The 23,440-nt window shown below is 39.9% G+C and overlaps 1 protein-coding gene and 1 long non-coding RNA gene across 14 annotated transcripts in view; both read right to left on the reverse strand.

The window, feature by feature from the left end:
- LOC114464554 (pleckstrin homology domain-containing family A member 5-like) overlaps positions 1 to 23,440 on the reverse strand; it is a 205,988-nt gene that overhangs the window by 102,647 nt on the left and 79,901 nt on the right. For all 10 annotated transcript variants that reach the window (XM_028448853.1, XM_028448850.1, XM_028448851.1 and 7 more), the window contains one exon: positions 19,150 to 19,638. In XM_028448853.1, coding sequence (XP_028304654.1) covers positions 19,150 to 19,638 — 489 coding nt within the window. The remainder of the gene's footprint in view (positions 1 to 19,149; positions 19,639 to 23,440) is intronic.
- LOC114464556 (uncharacterized) lies at positions 6,210 to 10,709 on the reverse strand. Of its 4 annotated transcripts, none has more exons than XR_003674233.1 (6): positions 9,708 to 10,318; positions 9,406 to 9,516; positions 8,878 to 8,938; positions 8,701 to 8,798; positions 8,525 to 8,611; positions 6,210 to 6,578 (listed from the first exon to the last, which is right to left on the reverse strand). It is a non-coding gene; the product is annotated as an uncharacterized LOC114464556 (long non-coding RNA). The 4 variants fall into 4 exon arrangements; XR_003674232.1 differs by having other exon boundaries at positions 8,473 to 8,611; XR_003674231.1 differs by lacking the exon at positions 6,210 to 6,578 and adding an exon at positions 10,329 to 10,709 and having other exon boundaries at positions 8,339 to 8,611; positions 9,708 to 9,840.

Raw genomic sequence — 23,440 nt, forward strand, 5'->3', positions numbered from 1 at the left:
TCAATTACACCCCAGGTTCTGAACTACAACTTTTTTTTTTTTTGCTTTGTTTTCATTTTCTGTTTTTTGTTGTCTATTGATTTTCTTTTCCTTTTTTTGCAAGTATTCTTTTGAATACAAGTATGGACATTATAAAGGACATTGAGTTTGGAAGAAATGTGCTTGCATTGTAAGGGAATGCTTGTTGTACTTTTTTGAAAACATAAAATACTAATTAAAAAAAGAATAATAAAGAATAGTTCAGATTTTGTTAAGATTTCTTATTGTTCCTATATGTATATATCAGTCAAAAGTTTAGCATGTGGAGTCAGACTATACCATTGTCAGTTACACATGTATAATGACAATTAAACAAAAATAAACAAGCAACAAAATCGTTCCTCTTTTAACCACATACAGGTGGTCCATAGTCCCCTAGATTAGCAGTTCCCAACCTCTTTTGTCTCATGTTCTTCCTGATCCTCTTTTCAAACATGAGCACTTGCTTATCACGACACTTGTAGCTATCTCTTGTTTTATTTACATGCTAACATGATGCCAGGCTCCTCTGAAGGCTCTTTTGCAGCCGGAACAACATAGTAAATGTTCATTTATATATATCCAAAGCATCAACAATGTTGGCCTTTCATTGGTCTGTATATGCTGAGGAGGAAATGGGACTCTTTCTTTGGTTGAGAATTTTTGCAGAAACTGTCAAAAAATATGGAAAACATAGCTGAGCAGTCTTCTATCTAACTTTTTACAGCTAAATATTGATCATATTTAGGCTGATACTAGTATTTACTAGTAGAACTAATTTTAGGTGTGCAATAATGTAAATTGGTGAATATATTACCTTAAATATTTGGTGAGCACTGTCTGGGATTCATAAATATTTCCAAGGACCTCCTGCAAGGTGTTTAAGTACCCCTAGGGGTATAGGTACCACTGGTTGGGAAACACTGTTCTATATTGCACCAAATAGCTTTTAAAATATAAATATTTCCTGAGGTAGACATCATTATTTAATTTTAATCTCCAAGCAGAAAATGTCCGCTGATTTCATTTCAGAAAACTAGTCACCTTATGTGGTTTTATTTTTTATTTGTTAATTTGAGTGGGACAGTAAGTATTAATGTAAAACTGAAGTTGTAAATACACCGGATTTAGCTTAACGTTAATTTCCATCCGTAGTCCCATGGTGCAAGGGGTAGAAGCAGACAGGATTTCAAAAGGCTAAACATACACAACTCCACAACAATATATGACAATACAGTGACAGTGTTGTGAAAAATACAAACAGAGCAGACATAATCAGATAATACATAATACAAATATACAGTAATCATCCTATGCTCGATTAAAATGCCTAAGCCTGTTCACAATAACAAGATACACTCACACATACATACATACTGTACATTGTTAAAGCATTTAAAGGCATTGGAAGCTTTGTAAATGTCAAAATGCTACTAGATCAGTACTTTATGTTAGTAGCGACATTTTTGCTGCAGCACGCAGGTCACTGTGAAGGACGTAAGTCAGGATGGCTTTGAATGAATATACTGTAGGTATTCCCATCTTCAGAGTCTGCAGAACCCCACTAGTCTCTCAGAGTATCAGCATGCATACACAGTGCTGTGTAGCAGTTAACTATAAATAAGACTACTGGGAACAGAGTTTCCTTAATTACACAAAGGAATCATTATGTTGGGTACCGAATTCATCAGAACACCTATCTACATACAACAGTAGTTGTAATACAATAAACAGGTGATAAGTTTTTATTCTGTGGGCTGACAAAATAATGATTTCAGCAAACCCAAAATCATATGTTTGATTGAAGTGAAAATTACTTTAATTAAAGATTACAAATAAACCAAGCACTATTTAACCCTTTTACAACCACATATCAGCATGATTTTTTTTTCCATAAAATAAAATGGTATTAGAAACAGAATCTAAAACAGGGTGACATAGGGACTTAGCTATGCTGTGGGATTTCCTCCCACTGAAGCAGTGCTTGCAGATCAGGAAACGGAAGCCCCTTGTTCAAAGAGTCAAAACTTTGGCTGCAGTCACGTTTGTAATTATAGTCTTCAGTGGGGCAGCAGAGTGCAGATTCAGCCTCCGGAAGAACATCAAAAGAGCCATTAGACATTTTCTTTTCAACGCCAAAAACATTAAGACAGTAGCTTCTGTAGAAATCCCACTTTAGACATTTCACTATGCACAAGCGAGCACGCAATTCACTTCCATGTGGACCAGGAGGAAGATGTGTGATTTCATCCAGGTGAACTGTTCATATCTTTAAGTGCAATCATGTAATTTCATTGTTCAAATGTAGCTTCTGAGGCTACAGTCAGTGTTTTTTGTCACTGCAGTGGAAGTTACATGTATTCATCTTCTTGATGTGTGAATCTTGCAGATTCTCAGCTTGTTAAGGGGGCACTCACACTGCCGGCTCGGACCATTCCAAGCTCACAGCAGGAGTTTCCCCAATCCCGTCCCTCCGCTGGTGTGGTACGAGGACACACTCATACACTCCCCTCGTTCCACCCAGTTCCGGTAAACAAATACTTCATCACGTTCATTTACAAAATGTGCATGGCATTACATCATCATTAGGCAAGCAGCTGTATTCATATTTTCTGTTGCATCAGTTGTATCGGGAATAGCGCGATGGAGAATCAACTAGGAATGGCTATCAATGGAATTCAGTCTTTTGGACTGTGAGGCGTTACGTCTGAATGAATCATATTACAGCAGTGTGCAGTATGATAGCACAGATGTGCAGAGCTGCACTAATGTTGTCCTTACTACTACAACCGCTGTGCAGGCCACAAGAGAGGCTTTGAGTGCATGTTTTACAAATTTGTTATGTGACCCTATTTTATTTGTTATATGCTCCTCTTCCTTTGTTTCTGTCCACACCATAATCTTATATTTACTGTAGTTCTTAATAATTTGTTTACAGATTGTCTTGTGAGTGCAAGTGACAGGTGTTAGGGATGCGCCACGTTGTTCGACCCAGAAAGGTACCTTAGTAGGATAACCCCTATGTGAGCCTTACTTTTAGTTGTTTTTAGCCAGCGTTGTTTATCTGTTTTAAGTGGGATGTGTGAGTGAATTTTTCAGTACTTCAGCTCTTCGGAACTATGGTCAAGGTTTTGGTGTCAGTGCTACTCTTTCATTTTTTTCCATGCCACACTGTTAACAAACAAAATGGCATGGCAGGGAGAGTCTCTCTCAACCCGGAACTCATCTAATCCGTATGGATGTCTCAAGCCGGCAATGTCCAGGTAAACATTCCGACGGAGCTTCGCAAGCAATCTAAAGGTGTTTGGAAAAGGAGAAGTTGATCTGCCTATGTTGGACTGTAAATTGTCCAAATATTTGTACGCTTTAAACTAAAGAAATTCTTGAAAATGGCACACATTGATTCCAGAGCTCATTGGTGTGTTTTCTGTTTGATTTGCTTCCTTTTATTCATTTTGAGGAGATACTTTGATGTTCAGCTGTTCATCTCTCACAGTGTGAACATCTCACTAGTATTTAAACTCATAACTAATTATACAGTGGATGTTTCCATTTAAATATTAAATACATACAATATTTTTAAAGACAACGTTTTGACCGTGTAGATTATTTTTGTGTTTAAATTGAACTGTTCTAGAAAAACCTTGTCATGGACTAGTCACTAGTCGATAAAAAAACATCAGTGTAGTCGACAATGATAATAGTCAGATAGCAACGTCCCTATTCTCTAGCTGGTTAATAATGTGCAGTTACAGATAGTGTACTGTCTACGGTTAGTGCTAGGCTACTGTCTGTTTCCTTGCATACAAAGTCCTCCATGATGTGGTAACATGGTTTGTTGAACAGACTAGTAGACTTAACAGATCTATCTATAAAGCAAAGAAGGTCTGCGTGAGGGCATGCGTGTGTAGCGAATTTCTCCCCGATGTGGTGTTTGTTGGACCTGAAACTTAGTCAACGGCTTACAAATACCACGAGTGTGTGAATCCGTTATATTTGGAGTAATTTGGTTTTGCAAATCGTTCAAAATGTTCATTTTAAGATTACGGCACTCTCGGTAATGAGCGTGGTATTGAGCGTGCTACTTCCGGTTCCGGGTTCATGGCGTTGGGTTTAAAAGAGAAAGTTAATATTAAAAACGTTTTTGTACTGCTAAAAGTTATTTAAGTTAATATTTTAATATTTAATGGTTATTTAATATTTCATGGTGATTTTAAAATATTCCCGCTATCCCAAACTTCCTTTAAATCACGGGTCTCTCCCCCCTGCTCCCCTCCACCTCCACCTAGGTGTAACACTGCTCTTCCTTTTTACATCCTCCCAATGTTTCTTACCCTTCCTTAGGGAGGACTGGTGATGGTCACAATTAAGCAATAAAATAAATGAATTTATTTCATTGCAATAACAAAACATGCATTGCTGTCTCATAATGATTGCACTTCTTGTAGTGTTGACCTTTGACAGCATGTGCAGACAAGTGAAAAAAATAAAAATAAAAAAATAAATCGTGGGTCACGGACTTCACTTCCTCCTCCGTCTCCATGACTGTGAACGGTGGCTGTGCTGACGGCCAATAGCCGACCATGTCACCAACTAGCTGCTTCTTCAGACAAAGATTCAACAGTTTTTTTAAAAGTGTCCACACAGTTAAGCTCCTGGAGAAACTGGTGCAGGTTATTCCAGAGTCTGGAGGCCACAACCTGGAACGCCAGGTCTCCTCGGGTTTTAAATTTAGATTTTGGCATCTTTAGAAGACCCTGACCTGAAGACCGAAGGCTTCGCCCTTAAGTGTAGGGGCACAACAAGTCTGAGATAAATTGAGGGGCCTGACCATGTAACGCTCGGAATCTAAGATTTTGTCCTCTATTCGAAACGTAACTGGGAGCCAGTGCAAAGCAGAAAGAATGGGGGTAATGTGGGCTGTTCTGGGAGCACCAGTTAAAAGTCTGGCAGCAGCGTTCTGTACAATCTGGAGTCTGTTTAGGGTCGACTTAATAAAACAAGTGAAAACAGAATTACAATAGTCAATGCGAGGTGATATAAATGCGTGTATGACCAGTTCCAGATCTGATTTTGATAACAGATGCCTCACTTTAGATATATTTCTCAGGTGGTAAAAACAATTTTAATCAATTGACGACAATGTCCCTCCAAAGACATGGACTGATCAAACACAACCCCAAGGTTTCTGAGGCTGGTTTTAACAGATGAGACCAGATCACCAAGGGAGTTTTTCATCAGAGGGATGTTTTTATCAGGAGCGATGATCAAGAGTTTCTGTTTTGTTTGAATTAATATGGAGATAATTTGATGACAACCAGTTTTTGATACAGGATATACAATCCAAGAACTCAGATAAAAAGTGAAACTCTGAGTCATTAAAGTAGCAGTATAACTGGATATCTTCAGCATAAAAATTAATAGCAACATTAAAAGTTCTTCCATTTATAAAAGAGGTAAACCAATGGAGAACAGCACCTGAAAACCTCATCTCAGATTTGAGTCCACTGACCAGTATACTATGATCTACTGTGTCTAAGGCAGCTGTTAGATCAAGTAATACTAAAACTGTGTAATGACCAAAGTCAGCGGCCATCATCACATCACTGGAAACTTTCAGAAGAGCAGTTTCAGTGGAGTGGATTGACCTAAAACCAGATTGATATTTATCATAAATATCAAACTGTTCCATGTATGAAGTCAGCTGCTTAGCCACCACTTTCACTGCATGAAAGCCGCGATTATCGACCCTGTGAATGCCTGATAATTCCTGCAAACGCCCAGGATTATTGGCAGTTATCAGCAGTTCACTGAGAAGTTTGCCTGTGCCGATAATTGTCAGAAACGTACTAGGGAGGGCGGGAGATGGGGCCTCGGCTCCTCCCGCTGTGAATGGCTCTCAATAATTAGCATTTCAATGTCTAGCCTGCTTGACTGAAACTAACCAACCATTGGATGAAACCACAGACGGTTCAGAAGTAAAATCACCTGTGATTGGACAGAAAGTCCCTCAATCATTGGTCACCGTTGGGACGTATGGTCATATTTACCCCTCCAATTTTTATTATAATAATAATACAAATAATAATTAAAATATTAATTATACTAATTATTATTATTGCTAATATTATTTAGTGAGAACGACACATCACAATAGCAGTCTATTGAGAATAAGAGAGACGGGGAACATATTGAAAGTAGACCTTTATTTAAAAACAAAATAAAAACAAACTTTACACTGAGTTCACCTTGTCTGGGTCACACACTAAAACTTTAACTCTTGTGCCTCTTGGTTGCTTCAGGGTCATAAAAAGATGGAGCAGGTCTTTTGGAGGGTGGCCCATAATGCAGCCTTTTGTGGTGGATTGCTTGATATTTGGGGTCATTTTCCAGTCTCTTCTGTAATCTTGAACATAGAGCAGAAAACCCCAGGCTTCTGAAGGATGGAGGCCAAACTATCCACCCAGCTTCCCCATCAGCTGTGCTATCCTCCTCATCAGACATCATGTCCACAAGTCCATCTCTTCCTTGGCTAAAACAGCTCTCCTCACTCCCAGCAGCTGGAAACACAAGCAGTAAAATTAGTGATGTTCTATGGCACTGGTTCCCTAACTTTTCACAGTCTTGTATCCCTTCAGACATTTAACTTGAAGCTAGTCCTGCACACCTCAAGAACAGAATAATGTAAAGCAGAGTTTTTCAACCTTGGGGTCGTGACCCAATGTGGTCACCTGGAATTCAAATTGGGTCCCCTGAAATGTCTAATTTAGATGAATAAAAACACTGATTAAAATGTTATTTTTTTAAAAATGTTTTAATTATTATTTTTCAAATTATTATACCACAAACAAAACATTATTAAACAACTGTATTCTATACTTTCACTTTCTCAAATATAAATCAAGTTAAAATAAAATGAAGCATGAAAATATCTGAGCTGGTCCATCTCATCACTTTGTCACTAAATTAATCCTGGCAACAACAAACATTATCAAAAGCTAATTTTGGTCCCTGGAGATGCCAGTAATGTGTGATATTAACATGGTGTCAAGACCAAAAAAGTTGGGAACCACTGATGTAATATCACATACAATGTAGCCTTACAGTAAAATGGTTCGATTGTACCTATCCTGTTGAGGAAAAACATATAATAATAATCTGTAACCATGGGTAGTCTGAAATCGACTAATGAGTAATTTGTGGCAATGCATGGAGACTCCTGACTGCTGGTCCATTTATACTCTAATTTCCAAATTAAATTTTATTATTCATGTACCCCCTTTGACAATTTGCGTACCCCTAGGGGTCCCGTTCCCCCCTTTGGGAACCAAGGTTCTATATTGTTACCACAACAAAATATTGGCCACGTTTACATGGAAGCTTTAATTCCTCTTGAAACCGGAACAAAAGCTAATTCCTCTTTAACCTGACCTTGTAAACACATAATTCCTAATGCTAATTTAATTCCGAATTAAAGTTCATTCTGAATTAGGTGGCTGGTTTATTCCGTTTTTAATTCCTAATTAGATAATTCCTCTAATTAGGCAAAATTATATTTTGGATCATCTTGCGCAACTTGTGGTGATGACGCGCTGGTGATGACATAATCCAAGATGGCGGCGGCCCGGACTCCAGCCAAGAATATTTAATATGAGCCTTAAAAGACTTGGATATAATGTAAAATGTGGATGAATGGAGGCATAAACATAAACGCGGACTTTCACACATACTTATTAAACACACACGGACCTCGGTAAACGGAACAGGCTTCACCGGACGGCTGGCACTCGGACCCGGAGGTGGAGTAAATGTGTCTCCGTACTGCGTGTATAAGCTGTAATATCACCAGTTTATAATTTTACCAGTTGTTAGAGCTACTATCTTTACCAGGGAGCAAATATTTATTCCTGGTGATTGTTTTCCAGAGGTTTACTGGGCTTTTTACCGGTGATTAGTTCTCATCTCCTTCTGCTTCGCGGTCCAAACTGAAACCGTGTGTTTATGTCGAGCTGCTGATTCAAAACTACAATCAAAATAAAGGTGAAAACAGTTTTCATGTGTGGTGTTCTGAGTTATAGCCAACAATTAAAGGTTTGTTGTGAGTTTTTCCTGATAGACGTGATACGTCACATTCTCCCCCTGTCCAATCAGAGCCTTCCCAACCCCGAGACCTAAAGCAGAATTATCTAAAGACAAATAAACCAGTTTTCCATGTAAACCTTGTTTGGGAATTACTATTTCTATGTAAACACGAAGCAGAACACTTTAATTCCGAATGATGTCATTCGGAATAAATAACTCTGAATTAAAAAAACATGTAACCGTGGCCAGTATGTGTCAGCCATTTTGTTTTGTTTTTCCCTCCAAAATGTCACTAGCGTTATTCACATAGTACAAACATAATAGGAATAGATTAAGCTCTACTTGGCTCTGTGCACATGCTCTGTGTAACACCTGTTCTGATGTCATTAAAAATCTGACCCTCTTCCTCCTCTGTCTGCTGCACCTTTCATGGCTTCTGCTTGAGCCCAAAGGTCTGAATGACTAAATCTGAAGTTCTTCCAGACTGTCTCATAGTATGTCTTTCATGCCACTGGGAAAAAGAAAGGCAACAGACATAAATATATAAAATAACACCACAAACAACAAAACAGATTTTTTTTCCAAATTAAAGTTACTTACATATAAAGACTCCAGTGTCCACTCCACACATGTCTGTACTTGCAATGAGAGTTTCCATCAAATACAAGGTCACAGTCGAATTGTGGGGCAAACTCAGTCTGTCACAACAAATAACAAATAGTGTCAGGTCAGATACATTTACATTTACTTATACTTTCTTTTTTCTTAAAATCTTACCCTTGTATGTGATCACAACGCTTTTCATTTCCCTCTAGTTGTGCAAAAGCTGCACCGTTACCTATAAAAAAATAAATAAATAAAAGTTCAAGTTGGTGAAGCAGCAGGAATAGACATTCACTTTAAATCTATTATTATTTGACAAGGTCACAATCAATCTGTGTATTTGGTTCTGTACTTGTAAGAGAAAAGTTCTCACACGCACACAAAAGCAAAATGGTTTTTACAGGTGTAAATAATTTTCACACATACACAAAGGTTATTTTGCAGACACAAACCATTTTACAAATAAAAATATTTTATTCACACATATTTTTTTGCAGACAAAAAATGTATTTCATAACTACTAATAATTTTCACACACAAATTTCTTTTGCAGACACAAAATGTATTTTACAAATACAAATAGTTTTTTCACACAGATTTTTTTTTTATGTACACAATTTTTTTTGAGCACACAATCTTTATGACCCTAATTTGATCCCAAAGCTCTGACACACCGAAATATGTGTAATGAGTAACACTTACTTTTTGTTCCCCTGGGCTAAACACCTGCAGCATCCATTGATCCATAACAGGATCACCAGCCAGGGACGAACCAGGTCTGTCATCAAAAAGATCAGATCTGTCACCAAAAACCTGGTCAGGGAACAAACAAGTCTGTCATGGGTCTCATGAAGAATAAGTATGTATAAATAAAAGATTTGATCCTAAACAGGTCCATCACCACCAATCTAACCAGTGAGAAGGGTGGATGTAGCTCTTGGTGAGTGGGTGCACAAAACGTAATGTCAAAAGTCCAGTTAGAATAAAAACAGGGGTTAGCTTACCTGCTACTTGTCTGACATCGTTGTGTGGAGCTCCTCAAATCACATCTCAATGCCATTGTCGTCGGCATTAAACAACGGTCGTCCACCGAGGACCCCGTCTATAATATACTTATAACTTGTATATGTTACACCCCTGAAAAAAGGAGAAATAATCACAACCAAGACTGTTTAGTAGAATCTAATGTTAACAAAAATATAACATGATACAAAAGTACACATTTACAGCACTTTCTTATATTAAAACAAATAGTGGTGAAGGTAGGATAAACACATTTCCTTTAAACAAACAAAATTAATATTTAACTTCAATAAATAATGTTCTCACACTTTTCTTTCAAGCATCAAATATTTAAGTCTTAAACTTGTATTGAGCTAATCAAAGTGCATAAATCAAACTACATATAACAGTAAAACATATTTTAAACACATTTTTGCTCATATGAAACAGAAGCTAACAACAGAACACGCTACACATGAAACGGGCTCGTCTGTTTACTCACTACTGTTCATAAAACTTAACTCTTATCTAACTCAAATATCAAAACTACAATGTCATGAAACTCTTTACTTGTTAGTAACTTATTTCCGACATATAAGCTGTGTTTCTGACTATAAACATACCTGAAAAGAGGAGAAATGATCACAAATGTGATTCAGGTCTGCTTCCTCCATCAGCAGCGTGAGTAGAATGTGGAAAACAGCACGTGTGGGGGTGGCGACAAAACCAATCGATCCCAGATAGTCTAACTCAGAACACTCAGTGGATCACAAATAAACATCACTCAATACCATTTTTAACAATGAAGAGTCAAGTAAATCATGTCTATTTAACACTCTGAACACTTTTAACTGTCTTTTAACATTTACCTGGTATTTAGGTATTTAAACTCATGAAGTCAGTGTTTTAATTTAAACTACTATTACAGTGCCCGTTGGAAGTATGCATTCATGTGGGCGTAGAAGTACAGTTGTCAAACATGGCCAAATGAGTATGTGTTTGAAGGTTGGTTGTACAAAAAGGTGTACATACTCTGTACTCTGTAGTGTTATAAAGGGGTTTATTTGTGGGTAAAAAGTAAAACAGCGTGTGCGACTTCCCTGGTTTAATTTTATGGGACATGTGCATGATAAATGTGTCTGTTTTTTTATATTGATTTTTATATTTTCTTTGTTTCATGTATTTTTTCTCTAATGTATGTTTTTAGAGTCGTGTATTTTTGTATCTTTCTGTTGTCTTTTTGTGCATTTTTTGTATAATTATTGTTTTTTTGTTGCCATTGTAGTGTCATTCTGGAATCATTTTGTGTATTTTTGTATCTATTTTAGTGTAGTTTTGTGCATTGTTGTCATTTTGTGTATTTTTTGTATAAGTATTTAGTTTTGTGTATTTTGAGTCATTTTCAAGTTTTTGTTATTGTTGTTTGGTGTATTTTTCTGAAAGGTATGTTTTTTTGGAGTGATTTTGTGTGTTTTTGGAGCCTTTTTGTATAATTTTATGCATTTCTGTTGTCATTTTGTGTACTTTTTGAATAAATATTTTTCATATTTTTGTTGTTTGATGCATTTTTCTGTAATGTATGTTTTTCTGAGTCATTTTGTGTGTTTTTGGAGCCTTGTTGTATATTTTTATGCATTTTTATTGTCATTTTGTGTACTTTTTGTATATATATTGTTTAGTTTTTTGTTTTATTTTACTCATTTAGTATATTTTTATTATAAATACTGTGTGTGTGTGTGTGTGTGTGTGTGTGTGTGTGTGTGTGTGTGTGTGTGTGTGTGTGTGTGTGTGTGTGTGTGAGCCAGCCATCTCGTCCGTGCGTTATCTATTACACGCACACGCGTCCTGCACATAATCCGTCGCAGGTTGTTAAGAGAGACACGGTAACTATGGAACGCCAGTTAAGTCAACTATTCATCAGTATGTATGGCTATGCTGTACAACCCCTCGACTCACTAAGTTTGTCACACCAGTGCCATCACTGGATAAGTTTGTGTAGAGCCCTGATTTATTTATTTTTTTTTACTTGTCTGCACATGCTGTCAAAGGTCAACACTACAAGAAGTGCAATCTTTTTTTAGACAGCAATGCACCAAAGACCCACCCCAGGGGAACCCCCGCCCCGGTACAGCGCCCACGGGGCCCGGCGCACCCAACCAGCAGACCAACCACCCCCCACGCGGATCCGCCAGGGCAAGAACCACAGGCCGCGCCCCCACAAACCCACCCAGCACAACTCCAGGGGGGGCCCCCGCATGGGCAAGGCCCCACCCCACCTCCGTCACACCCCGCATTGGCCCACGCGGTCCCCCAAGTGAGCCAAAGGGGGAAGGGGGGCCGAAGTGCCCAGACAGGCAGGTGGAGCGACCCACAGCAGCATCCCGCCACCCAGCATGTAGGGGCCGCCCGCGAGCAGTAGCCACCCCCACCCATGACCCCCCCGGCCAGGAGCACAAACCCCACCACCCCAGGCCCCCCGACGGGCCCACCCCAAGCTAACCCACCAGACGCAGCCCCGCCCGCCCCCCAGGCGAAAGCCACAGCCCCCCCCACCAGTACCCCGGGCCGACAGGAACCCCCAACAGGAGAGTAGGCGTCAGAGCAAAGGAAAAGGAGGAGGGGAGAACGGGACAGGGGGACAGAGAGCAAGGGGAAAGAGCGACAGAAAAACACGCAGGCCCCCAGCCCCACGGGCCTCTCAGGCGTGTACGGAGGGGGCAGGAGAGCAAAATCAAACAGCCCAGTGTCCGGAGGACAGCCAGAAGGAACGCACGCCCACGAAGAGGCACCCAGACACCCTTTCCAATTCCAATATCTTTCCAATTCACTAATATTGTGTACAGCCTTGATAATAATAAATATGTTGATAGGGATATAATATTAATAGTGAAAGTAGTAATAGTAATAAAAGTAATGTTGTAATATTAATGGTAATAATTGCAATAACAAAATAATATAATAATGCACTAAAAACAATATTAATAATAAACAATATTAAATAATTATGAGGTAATATAATGATAATATATCAATGCTAATAATACAATGAGAACACCAGTAACTATAATAAAAAAAATTAATAATGAAAAAGAATATAATGGTAATTATAAGAATAGCAATAACGTTAATACAATAGTAGTAAAAATATACAATAACAATGCAAATCCAGTAACTATAATACAATAAAAACAGTAACATAAAATAATAAGGTAATAGCAATAATAATAATACAATGAGAATACCAGTAACTATAAGATAAAAGAATAATACAAAAAAAGAATAATATAAGAATAGCAATAACAATAATAAGGTCGTAGTACGATTAGATAGAGACAATATAATACTGTGTGTGTGTGCATCCATCTCCTCCGTGCGTTCTCTTACACACGCGTCACGAACATAATGTGTGTGTATCTACCTCTATCTCCTCTGTGCGTTATCTCTCTCACACGTGCGTGCGCGTCATGCACATAATCCGTCAGGATGTTGAGAAATGAAAAAAAAGAGAGAGAGAGAGACCCGAAAGTACCACGAAAAATACGTTTTGCAACGCTAAAGTCTCAACTCTTTCTCAACGGTTCTGTGTGCGTTCACCATGTACATCCCGATGTAGTGCACGCACGCACGCGCATCAGCCGTGTATGTGTGTTTGTTTACATTGTAGCTGCTAGCATCTTTCTGAGCACATAGGAGAATATAAGAATAAACACTCACAGTGCAGAACAAACAATCATAATGGACCCATCCGCTCACAAAAACATTACATTCCTCTGTCTGAAGAATCAGAATGTTTGTGATATAATCGGCTAATGACCGTCAGCACAGCCACCGCCGACAGTCATGGAGACGAAGGAGGAAGTGACATCCGTGACCCGAGATTTAAAGGAAGTTTGGAATAACGGGAATAATATTAAATAACCATGAAATATTAACTTAAATGACTTAGCGGTACAAAACATTTTTAATATTGACCTTTTTTTTTTTTTAACCCAAACAAACTGCGACACAGTGACGTCGTGAACCCGGAACCGGAAGTTGCGCGCTCAATACCGTGCTCTTACCGAGGGAGCCGTAATCTTAAAATTAACATTTTGACAGTTTTGCTGCACGAAATTACTCCAAAATAACAGATGCACACACTTGGGATATTTGGAAGCCGTCGACTAAGTTTCAGGTCCAACTCACACCGTGTCGGGGAGATATTCGCTCCACACACATACGCACACAGACAATCCTTGCTTTTATAGGTAGATGTGTGCATCCCTTTTTAACTTGTCACATATAAGTTGTTGTGCAATTTACAATACATTACATCCCCAACAACATACATACACAAAAATTACAAAAAACACACAAAAAAACAAAACAGCAAAAAAAAAAAACAACACAAATACACATTAACTCCAGAAATCATACATTTTATAGAAAAAATACTGTACACAAAAGAGCAAAAGAATGCACAAAATTTCTCATAACATAAGACAACAAACATACACAGAATGACAAAAAACATGCACATTTTCTATTAAAAAAAACTATTTGTTCTTTCCACATGCAGCCCTTGGTCTAATTTTCTAAAGTAAATGTACAAAATGGCAGAAAAACACAAAACAAAAGCAAGAATACAGTAAAAAAAAATATATAGTTACAGCATTGCAGGAAAATACAGTAAAAGACAAGAAAAACACAGAAAATACTCCAAAAGTTGTACAAAATTACTACAGCTTGCACTTTTTGATCATGTAAAGCACATTGAGTTGTCGTGTGTATGAAATGCGCTATACAAATAAATTTGCCTTGCCTAACAAAAATGAACCAAACGACAACAGTAATAGACAAAATGGCTCACAAAAGAGAATGACAACAAAAATACACAAAAACACAAGAAAAACACAAAAAAATTACTCTGCAAACAAACTAATAAACAAGCAAAATTACAACAGAAATACACAAAATGTACTCCAAAAATGCAAAATTACAACACAAATACGCAATATGACTCCAAAAAAATACATTTTACAGGGAATATATATATATATAAACACAATACACAAATACACAAAAAGACAAGAAAAACACAAAAAATGACTGCAAACCCATAGTACTGACAAACAAAAGTGACTTCAAAAAACGCAAAATGACAACACAAGTACATATTATGCCTCATAAGGAGCAGTGCAACCATAAACATACACAGAATGACAGAAAAACACACAAAATTACTATCAAAACTCCTTGTTCTTTCCTGTGTTAATGCTCAGATTGGTCATTCTAAATTTAGACTGGAAGCCTCATTTTTAATTGGAATAAACCAGCTACTTAATTCAAATTTAAGTTTAATTCGGAATAAAATGTGCATTAGGAATTAAGTGTTTACAAGGTCAGAGGAATTAACTTTTATTCTGCTTTAAAGAGGAATTAAAGCTCCCGTACAAAGAGACTTGTGTGCCTTTTCAGTGGATACAGTCCTGATTTGCATTTGTATGGATCACAGCATGGTCATTTACATATGAAAACCTTACCCAGTCCTAGAAGCTGGGGGTGACTTTCTCACCTTGTGCAGTGAGTTTACGGCAATTCCTGGCAGTTATCTTTAGTTGACTAGAACTTCCAGTTGACTCAGTGTTAATGGCAATTTACAGTGACGAAAACTGCCGGAAATCCCACTTTTCATGCAGTGTTTCTCCATGATTTTAGACATGAAGGGAAGCTTGGATATGGACCGGTAGCTTATAGGCTCCCCTGGATCAAGATTGGGTTTTTTAAGAATGGGATTCACTATCGCATGTTTAAAGAAGCTGGGGACCGAGCCAGATAAAAGTGAGAGGTTTATCAATTTTAACACCCAAGGACCGACAACATCAAAAACATTTAAGAGCAGGGAAGTAGGAACAATGTCTACAGTGCTCGATGAGGGTTTCATCTTTCCTACTAAAACCTGAACATCCTGTAGGCTGACAGGAGTGAGGGAGGACCATGAGCTCACAGGGACTGAGGCAGTGCACAAGCTAACCAAGGGAGGAGTGATACTGACCCTAATGTCTTGTACTTTGTTTACAAAAAAGCTTAAAAAATGATTACAGTCATCCTGTGTGTGTACAGGCACATGGAACGGTGAGGGTGCAACAAGATTTTCAATAGAACTGAACAAGACCTTGGGGTTTCTCTTATTTCGCAAAACAAGATTAGTGAAATAAGCAGAACAGACGCGCTTTATTATTTCATCTAGCTCCATTATCTTTTCTTTAAGATGGAGTCTATGCACCTCGAGTTTAGTGGTTTTCCACAAGCGTTCCACTTTCCGACAGCTTCTCCTAAAGCTAAAAATAGCTTCATTCATCCATGAACAAGGTTTCTTATTAGAGCTTGAAGCATATTTAGCTGGTGCTACTGTGTCCAGTACAGTCAAACAGTGGCTATTGAAGTTTTACATAAATGTCAACATCATCACAACTAGCAAATGTAGTTGGGTCGAAAGAGGCAGAAAACCCACCGATTGCTGCTTCATTAAGAATGCGTCTCTGCTTTTTCACATTGGAAGTAGTCTGTGCCAGTGTGATTGACAGATTAAATACAATACAGCAGTGGTCGTTTGTTTGTAAGTCTTCAATACTTAGTTGGTAAATTTTTAAACCAAAAGAAAAGACCAAATCTGAAGTATGACCTTTTGTGTGCGTTGGACCTGACACATGTTGCACAAAGTGAAAAGAGTCCATAAGAGACATCATCTCAGCTGCCATAGGACAAGAGGAGTTATCAACATGCAGATTAAAATCATCAATAGATGACAACTCAGAGAATTAATCAAGAAATAAATTAGCCGGACCAGGTGGTCGGTAGATTGAAACACAGTAAAAAAAAGTGTTCATTTCCAACCTTACACGTCTGGAGCTCGAAGGAGTTATACGTGTTCATGTCCAACAGTCTGCAGCTGAAAGCGTCCAGGTATACAAGCGCTAATCCTCCTCCACGTCACGTGAGCCGTGGAGTTCCAAACACGGAGCAGTCTGGAGGGCATAGCTTATTAAGATTGCCATGTTTCCGTAAGGTACATCAGATCCAACCCGTGGTACATGGAAAGGTCCCTCAGGAGGTGAGCTTTGTTGTCTAGCGATCTAGCGATCTAGCATTCTGCAAGGCGTAGAGTCACTTCCTTGTCGGCCTGTGGAGAGCTTCGGCACAGCGGACAAAGCCACCCGTGATCCACACCACGGTGCTGGGGAAGGCGTCTGCAGAGCAGCGCTTCAAGCGGCAGGTGGTGCAAGCCAGAGACCAGACGCACGGGAGCCATGGGCTGAATCCACCGTAATCCATGTGATAAATGGCATCCAGGAGCAGTTCCAGGATTTAACCTCCAGAACGCCTTTATCCTCAACAGGAGTCCACCACGTTTACCCCGTTTTTTGGTACGCTTCGTCCGGGGGACAGGTGAGAAGGAAGTCTGGATGTTTGATCCTCAGAGTTGAAACTCCGACGTGCCTCATGTGAACGATTAAGATCAATAAGTGCCTGATGGTTGTATACCATCAGCACAGTGATGTTCTGGCACAAAATACCAATCAGTGCGGCTACAAACAAAAGTTCCAGCAGAGCGGGTAGACGGCAGCCAGTACATGCTGGGGCCATTTTGGAATCCGAGTGTGATTCGGCTGCCGATTTCTAGCACACCATAACTTTACATTTACATTCAGAGCTCGAATTGGGCCGCGCCTGGTATCAGTGGATGGGTCTAGTCCTCCCAATTCTGAAAATGTCTTTCAAAATAAACATCTCCTGACCATGTCAGTCCTCACGCCGCCGGTGAAAAATGATGTCCCAGGTGCGTGAGAAAATGCATGTCCCCTCCTTGTCCCCGTTAATGGTGTTGCTCCCACACCTCCCACACACCACCCCCCACTGGCGGCATAAGCAAAGAGAGCCAACACGTCCCGGCCCAATCAGCTGTTTTTAACGTTTTTCACGAGAAAGCAGGGTGACAACAATGACAGTTCTGAGGAAGACTGCAGTGACATGACAAACACAATCAATCAATCACACTTGTTTCAATGCAATTAAGTAGTGTCAGGGTCGTTGCAGACCAGGCGGCTCCAGCGGGCTGGGTCTGGCCTGGGGGGCACTGGGTTGACTGGTGTAGGACCCTTCTGAAGGACCAGGTGTGAAATGCACTGCGTTGCACCCTTAATGCGCAGTCTGGATTCCTGGTAGAAGCATTTAGGAAATGTTTTCAGTTATGTAACACAGGTAGAGCCCGACCAATTCATTGTTGGGCCAATTAATCAAGCTGGTAACCATAGTAACGCACAAAAACAAACAAACCACACATGCCGTTTGTGGTCGATGACTGCCATTTTACCTGCCGTTCTTCTTTCAGGAATTTATGGCCAATGAGATAACAGTTGCTCCATGCAAGGCATTGTTTTTCAACTTTTGACTGCTACAAACCGTTGCCTTTTGAACAAAAAAAAAACCCAAATGAAATATGCAGGCCCAGAGCAAGCAGGAACCGGACCCCAGGCCAGAAGGAACCGGAACAGAAGCAGCACTGGCAGCAGCCCGCCCGAGGACGATGGCCACATCCCCAGCCGCCTAAGGCAGCAAGGGGATGCTGCAAGTCACCCCACCCGGCACCCACAGGCATGCAAGGCTGCGGCCCGCCCTGCCAGGCCCAGAAGACCCCTGCCGGACCTCAGGGGCACTCCCGGGTCCGAGAACCACCAAGGGGTAGCCCCCCCCACCCCAGCCGACAAACCAGCAGGACGGCACAGACCCAGACGGCACAAGGACAGCAGTCCAGGCCCCGCTGCCCACCGGACAGCGCAAGCCACGGGGCGACCCCCCACTTGCGCACGACCGACCAATGGTCGCCACCGCGAGAAGGAGGCACACCAATGGCACACATCCGGTGCGGTACAGCAACCCCCAGCCAAGGGTACCCCAGACCCACCCACCGGCCCGCATATAGCAGGACAGACTCACCAGGTGGCCAAAAGCGGCAGTCCGCCCTGGGCCTGCACACAACGGGGACCGCCTCCAAGGCAACCAGGAAACGAGACAAGCACCAAACCACATCCAAAGAGAAGAGGCACCTCCACACCCCGCCAGGCCGACACCGCCCGAAACCAACCACATCCTCCAGCAGTCCAGGGGGTGACCCCTGGACTATCAGATACAAATCCCCTCAGCTAACAACACAACAGAGATTTATGACAGCAATCACAAAGCAACACACCACCTATAGAGATGCACACCTAGTGTCTAGTCAGCTGAATCACAAAGGTACAGCCCCTGCCACAACACAGTAAGGGGAATGAAGACATACTGAGAGAAATGAAAATAAGAGATGAACATTGCTTCCTGTGTCACAAAAAAGGAATATGCACTCTGCTGATATGAGAAAAAACACTGACAAGATTTTAAAATGTGCTAAGGTTTGGCTGCACTCACCTTCTAGCGTCATCATCCTTTATGCGTCCCCTCTGTGTGCGAACCCACAGCTCCAGCTGTTGCCTGGAGCTGGTCCGGCTCAGGCTGTGGTCCGTCTCCTGTGCTGGGCTCTGCTGTGTCAGGCCAGGGGTCCTGTTATCTCTGCACTCCGCAGACCCATTAACTTGTGTGCTGTCCGTCTCATCCAAAGCCAGCAGAGGCATCACATTAGCTTGAATTGCTTTCGCCTCAACCGGCTGGAGTTTGAGGCTGTTGATATTGGTGTGTGCACAATCTTGCTCTGATCCATTCTTCGCAAAACCATAGCACTCAGCATCTTGTTTCCTTTCTTCTTTGTCTGTGGATGTTGGATGAACAGCATAAATGCACTCATCTTTAGCCTCATTGCATTTGTTGTTCTGGATTTCAGGCTCTGTGAGTGGCTGCCTGTGGTTGGTGGCATGGTTTATTTCCTGCAGTCCACACTGCTCCACTTTTAGCTTGTCCATTCTGGAAAAACAAAATATTTTCAATACTTTATTATTTTGCAACTGAAAAACAAAAGGCATTAATCTCAAGTCCTGGAGGGATGTTGTCCTGTCCTCCTGCTATGACAAAAATTAAAATGAGTAAATGAATATACCTTCTGCTTCTGGCCTGAACTAAAACTGCCAGGTCTATTAGTTGTGTGATTATTTCCTGCTGATCTGATTACAAATGTTGCTAATTCCGTGTAAAATAAAATACAATATTTGTATATTTCTAGATCAAAAAGTGTAACAAAATAAAAAAAACTAAATATCAACAGCTTTTAATTGATTATAGTTGATAACAGGAACAGGAAAACAGACAACATTGCACAATAACTAATGAGGACATGAGGAGGAATAAGCAAAGTCCTAGTTAAAGTCATATCATTAAAATCTTTGTCAGAGGAAAAACACTCATGAGTCACTTTGTGCAAGGTGTCAAAACAAAGCCAAAGTGTGAAGTGCACAGTTACATCTTTATACATGATGAGTAGGAGGCCAGAAGGTTGTCAAATATTGCCAGAAAAAAAGACCCTGTATACTTCAATATTACAGATATAGCCTGCTTTTGGCTCTTGATTTCAAGAGTTATGTTACATTGTGGTCCTCCATACAGAGGTAATGAACACTACAGTTTGTTTCATGAAATAGTTGTAGATAAATTGTGTGACTTAATGATTTATTGACTACTCACTGTACCTGTACAATCCTATCAGGCCCTATTCATCAGTCTGCACTTAGGGCCCTATTCTCCGGTCTGGACTTAATCGCTTTTTTTATGTGCCTGCAGTTACGCGCTTCTCTCCTGCGCGTATTTTCCGGTCCAGGCTCCTGGATGTGACACAGTTACGCGTTCTGTAAGATTAATAACTGAGATTTTAACTTCTCCCACAGTGGAAGGAACCACGTAAGTCAGCCAATCACAAGCGCCACAAATATACACTCCTTTAATAAAGGATGTTAAAGGATGTAAAGTCTGCAACAAATCTATTTAATAAGTCCTTAGTGAATACCAGAGAACCACATTAGGGAGAATGAGAAATTAAAAGAAAATATGTAATGAAAATAAAAATGTAAATGTCTAACTTAAAAACAAGCAACATGAAATTAACAGTAAATATGCAACGTGTTGACTTGTATATGAACTGTAAGTATATTAAATGAACACATGTGCTTCATATACCCATTTATGTTTTAATTTAGGCTGTTTAATAATTTATTGATCAGCTGTTTGTTAATAAATGTCCCTGTGTGGCATTTTGCATCAGCAAATTTAACCCAGAATTGTCTTTCTGGTCAGACTTTATTTGATAAAATTATAGAGATTTATATCGTATATATATATATATATATATATATATATATATATATATATATATATATATATATATATATATATATATATATATATATATATATATATATATATATATACAGTGGGGCAAAAAAGTATTTAGTCAGCCACCAATTGTGCAAGTTCTCCCACTTAAAATGATGACAGAGGTCTGTAATTTTCATCATAGGTACACTTCAACTGTGAGAGACAGAATCCAGGAATTCACATTGTAGGATTTTTAAAGAATTTATTTGTAAATTATGGTGGAAAATAAGTATTTGGTCAATAACAAAAATTCAACTCAATACTTTGTAATATAACCTTTGTTGGCAATAACAGAGGTCAAATGATTACTATAGGTCTTTACCAGGTTTGCACACACAGTAGCTGGTATTTTGGCCCATTCCTCCATGCAGATCTTCTCGAGAGCAGTGATGTTTTGGGGCTGTCGCCGAGCAACACGGACTTTCAACTCCCTCCACAGATTTTCTATGGGGTTGAGGTCTGTAGACTGGCTAGGCCACTCCAGGACTTTCAAATGCTTCTTACGGAGCCACTCCTTCGTTGCCCAGGCGGTGTGTTTGGGATCATTGTCATGCTGGAAGACCCAGCCACGTTTCATCTTCAAAGCTCTCACTGATGGAAGGAGGTTTTGGCTCAAAATCTCACGATACATGGCCCCATTCATTCTTTCCTTAACACGGATCAGTCGTCCTGTCCCCTTAGCAGAAAAACAGCCCCAAAGCATGATGTTTCCACCCCCATGCTTCACAGTAGGTATGGTGTTCTTGGGATGCAACTCAGTATTCTTCTTCCTCCAAACACGACGAGTTGAGTTTATACCAAAAAGTTCTATTTTGGTTTCATCTGACCACATGACATTCTCCCAATCCTCTGCTGTATCATCCATGTGCTCTCTGGCAAACTTCAGACGGGCGTGGACATGCACTGGCTTAAGCAGGGGGACACGTCTGGCACTGCAGGATTTGATTCCCTGTCGGCGTAGTGTGTTACTGATGGTAACCTTTGTTACTTTGGTCCCAGCTCTCTGCAGGTCATTCACCAGGTCCCCCCGTGTGGTTCTGGGATTTTTGCTCACCGTTCTCATGATCATTTTGACCCCACGGGATGAGATCTTGTGTGGAGCCCCAGATCGAGGGAGATTATCAGTGGTCTTGTATGTCTTCCATTTTCTGATAATTGCTCCCACAGTTGATTTTTTCACACCAAGCTGCTTGCCTATTGTAGATTCACTCTTCCCAGTCTGGTGCAGGTCTACAATTCTTTTCCTGGTGTCCTTCGACAGCTCTTTGGTCTTGGCCATAGTGGAGTTTGGAGTCTGACTGTTTGAGGTTGTGGACAGGTGTCTTTTATACAGATAACCAGTTCAAACAGGTGCCATTAATACAGGTAACGAGTGGAGGACAGAAGAGCTTCTTAAAGAAGAAGTTACAGGTCTGTGAGAGCCAGACATCTTCCTTGTTTGAAGTGACCAAATACTTATTTTCCACCATAATTTACAAATAAATTCTTTAAAAATCCTACAATGTGAATTCCTGGATTTTTTGTCTCTCACAGTTGAAGTGTACCTATGATGAAAATTACAGACCTCTATCATCATTTTAAGTGGGAGAACTTGCACAATTGGTGGCTGACTAAATACTTTTTTGCCCCACTGTATATATATATATATAATATATATAATATATATATATATAATATATATATATATATATATATATATATATATATAAATATATTGAGATATGAGTTTTGGTCCATATTGCCCAGCTATAGTAGGAATGTTCATAGCATTTCACTGATAATAAAGGTCAACCTACCAGATTCTAATCACATAATTGTATCTAGTAAGTGGTTGACAAGTGGGTACTCTTGGCTTTTACATAATACTCAGCTTTAAATATAAATTGTTTAACGCCTTATGCAGCTAATGTGAGCGAATCCGAACTGAAGCTGAGCCTCATTTAAATATGTGTGGGAAGAGTTTATGGTATCCATCCTCTCATGCGCATTTCACCAACTTCTGCATACGACAGCTTATTTCACTTATTTACTTTGTAATGGATCAAACTTTGGCTTTACTTTGGACATAATATGAAAATAGTTAGACATCACTGTGACCAACGTGGACAGAAGTCTGACGTCTGTCAGAGTTTCATTTATCAATGCCTCAGCTGAGGCGCAACTCGGGTGCACACAGCTGATCAGCTCCACGACCCTACATGCACCGTCTCTGCAGGAAAAGTAGTGGAAGGAACGCATGAAATATAATGAAATGTAACGCAGAACTGATAAATGTGAACATATTGAACCCAGTGAAAGTGTGACAGAGGAAAAGAACTTAAAGTCACACCGCAGACTTTGTGACCGATGACCAGGGAACAGTGTATGTGGGTGTGTCTGTAGAAGCGGTGAGAGAGGAAAG

This window comes from Gouania willdenowi, chromosome 6 (genome assembly GCF_900634775.1).
Source record: "Gouania willdenowi chromosome 6, fGouWil2.1, whole genome shotgun sequence".
Classification (NCBI taxonomy): Eukaryota; Metazoa; Chordata; class Actinopteri; order Blenniiformes; family Gobiesocidae; genus Gouania; species Gouania willdenowi.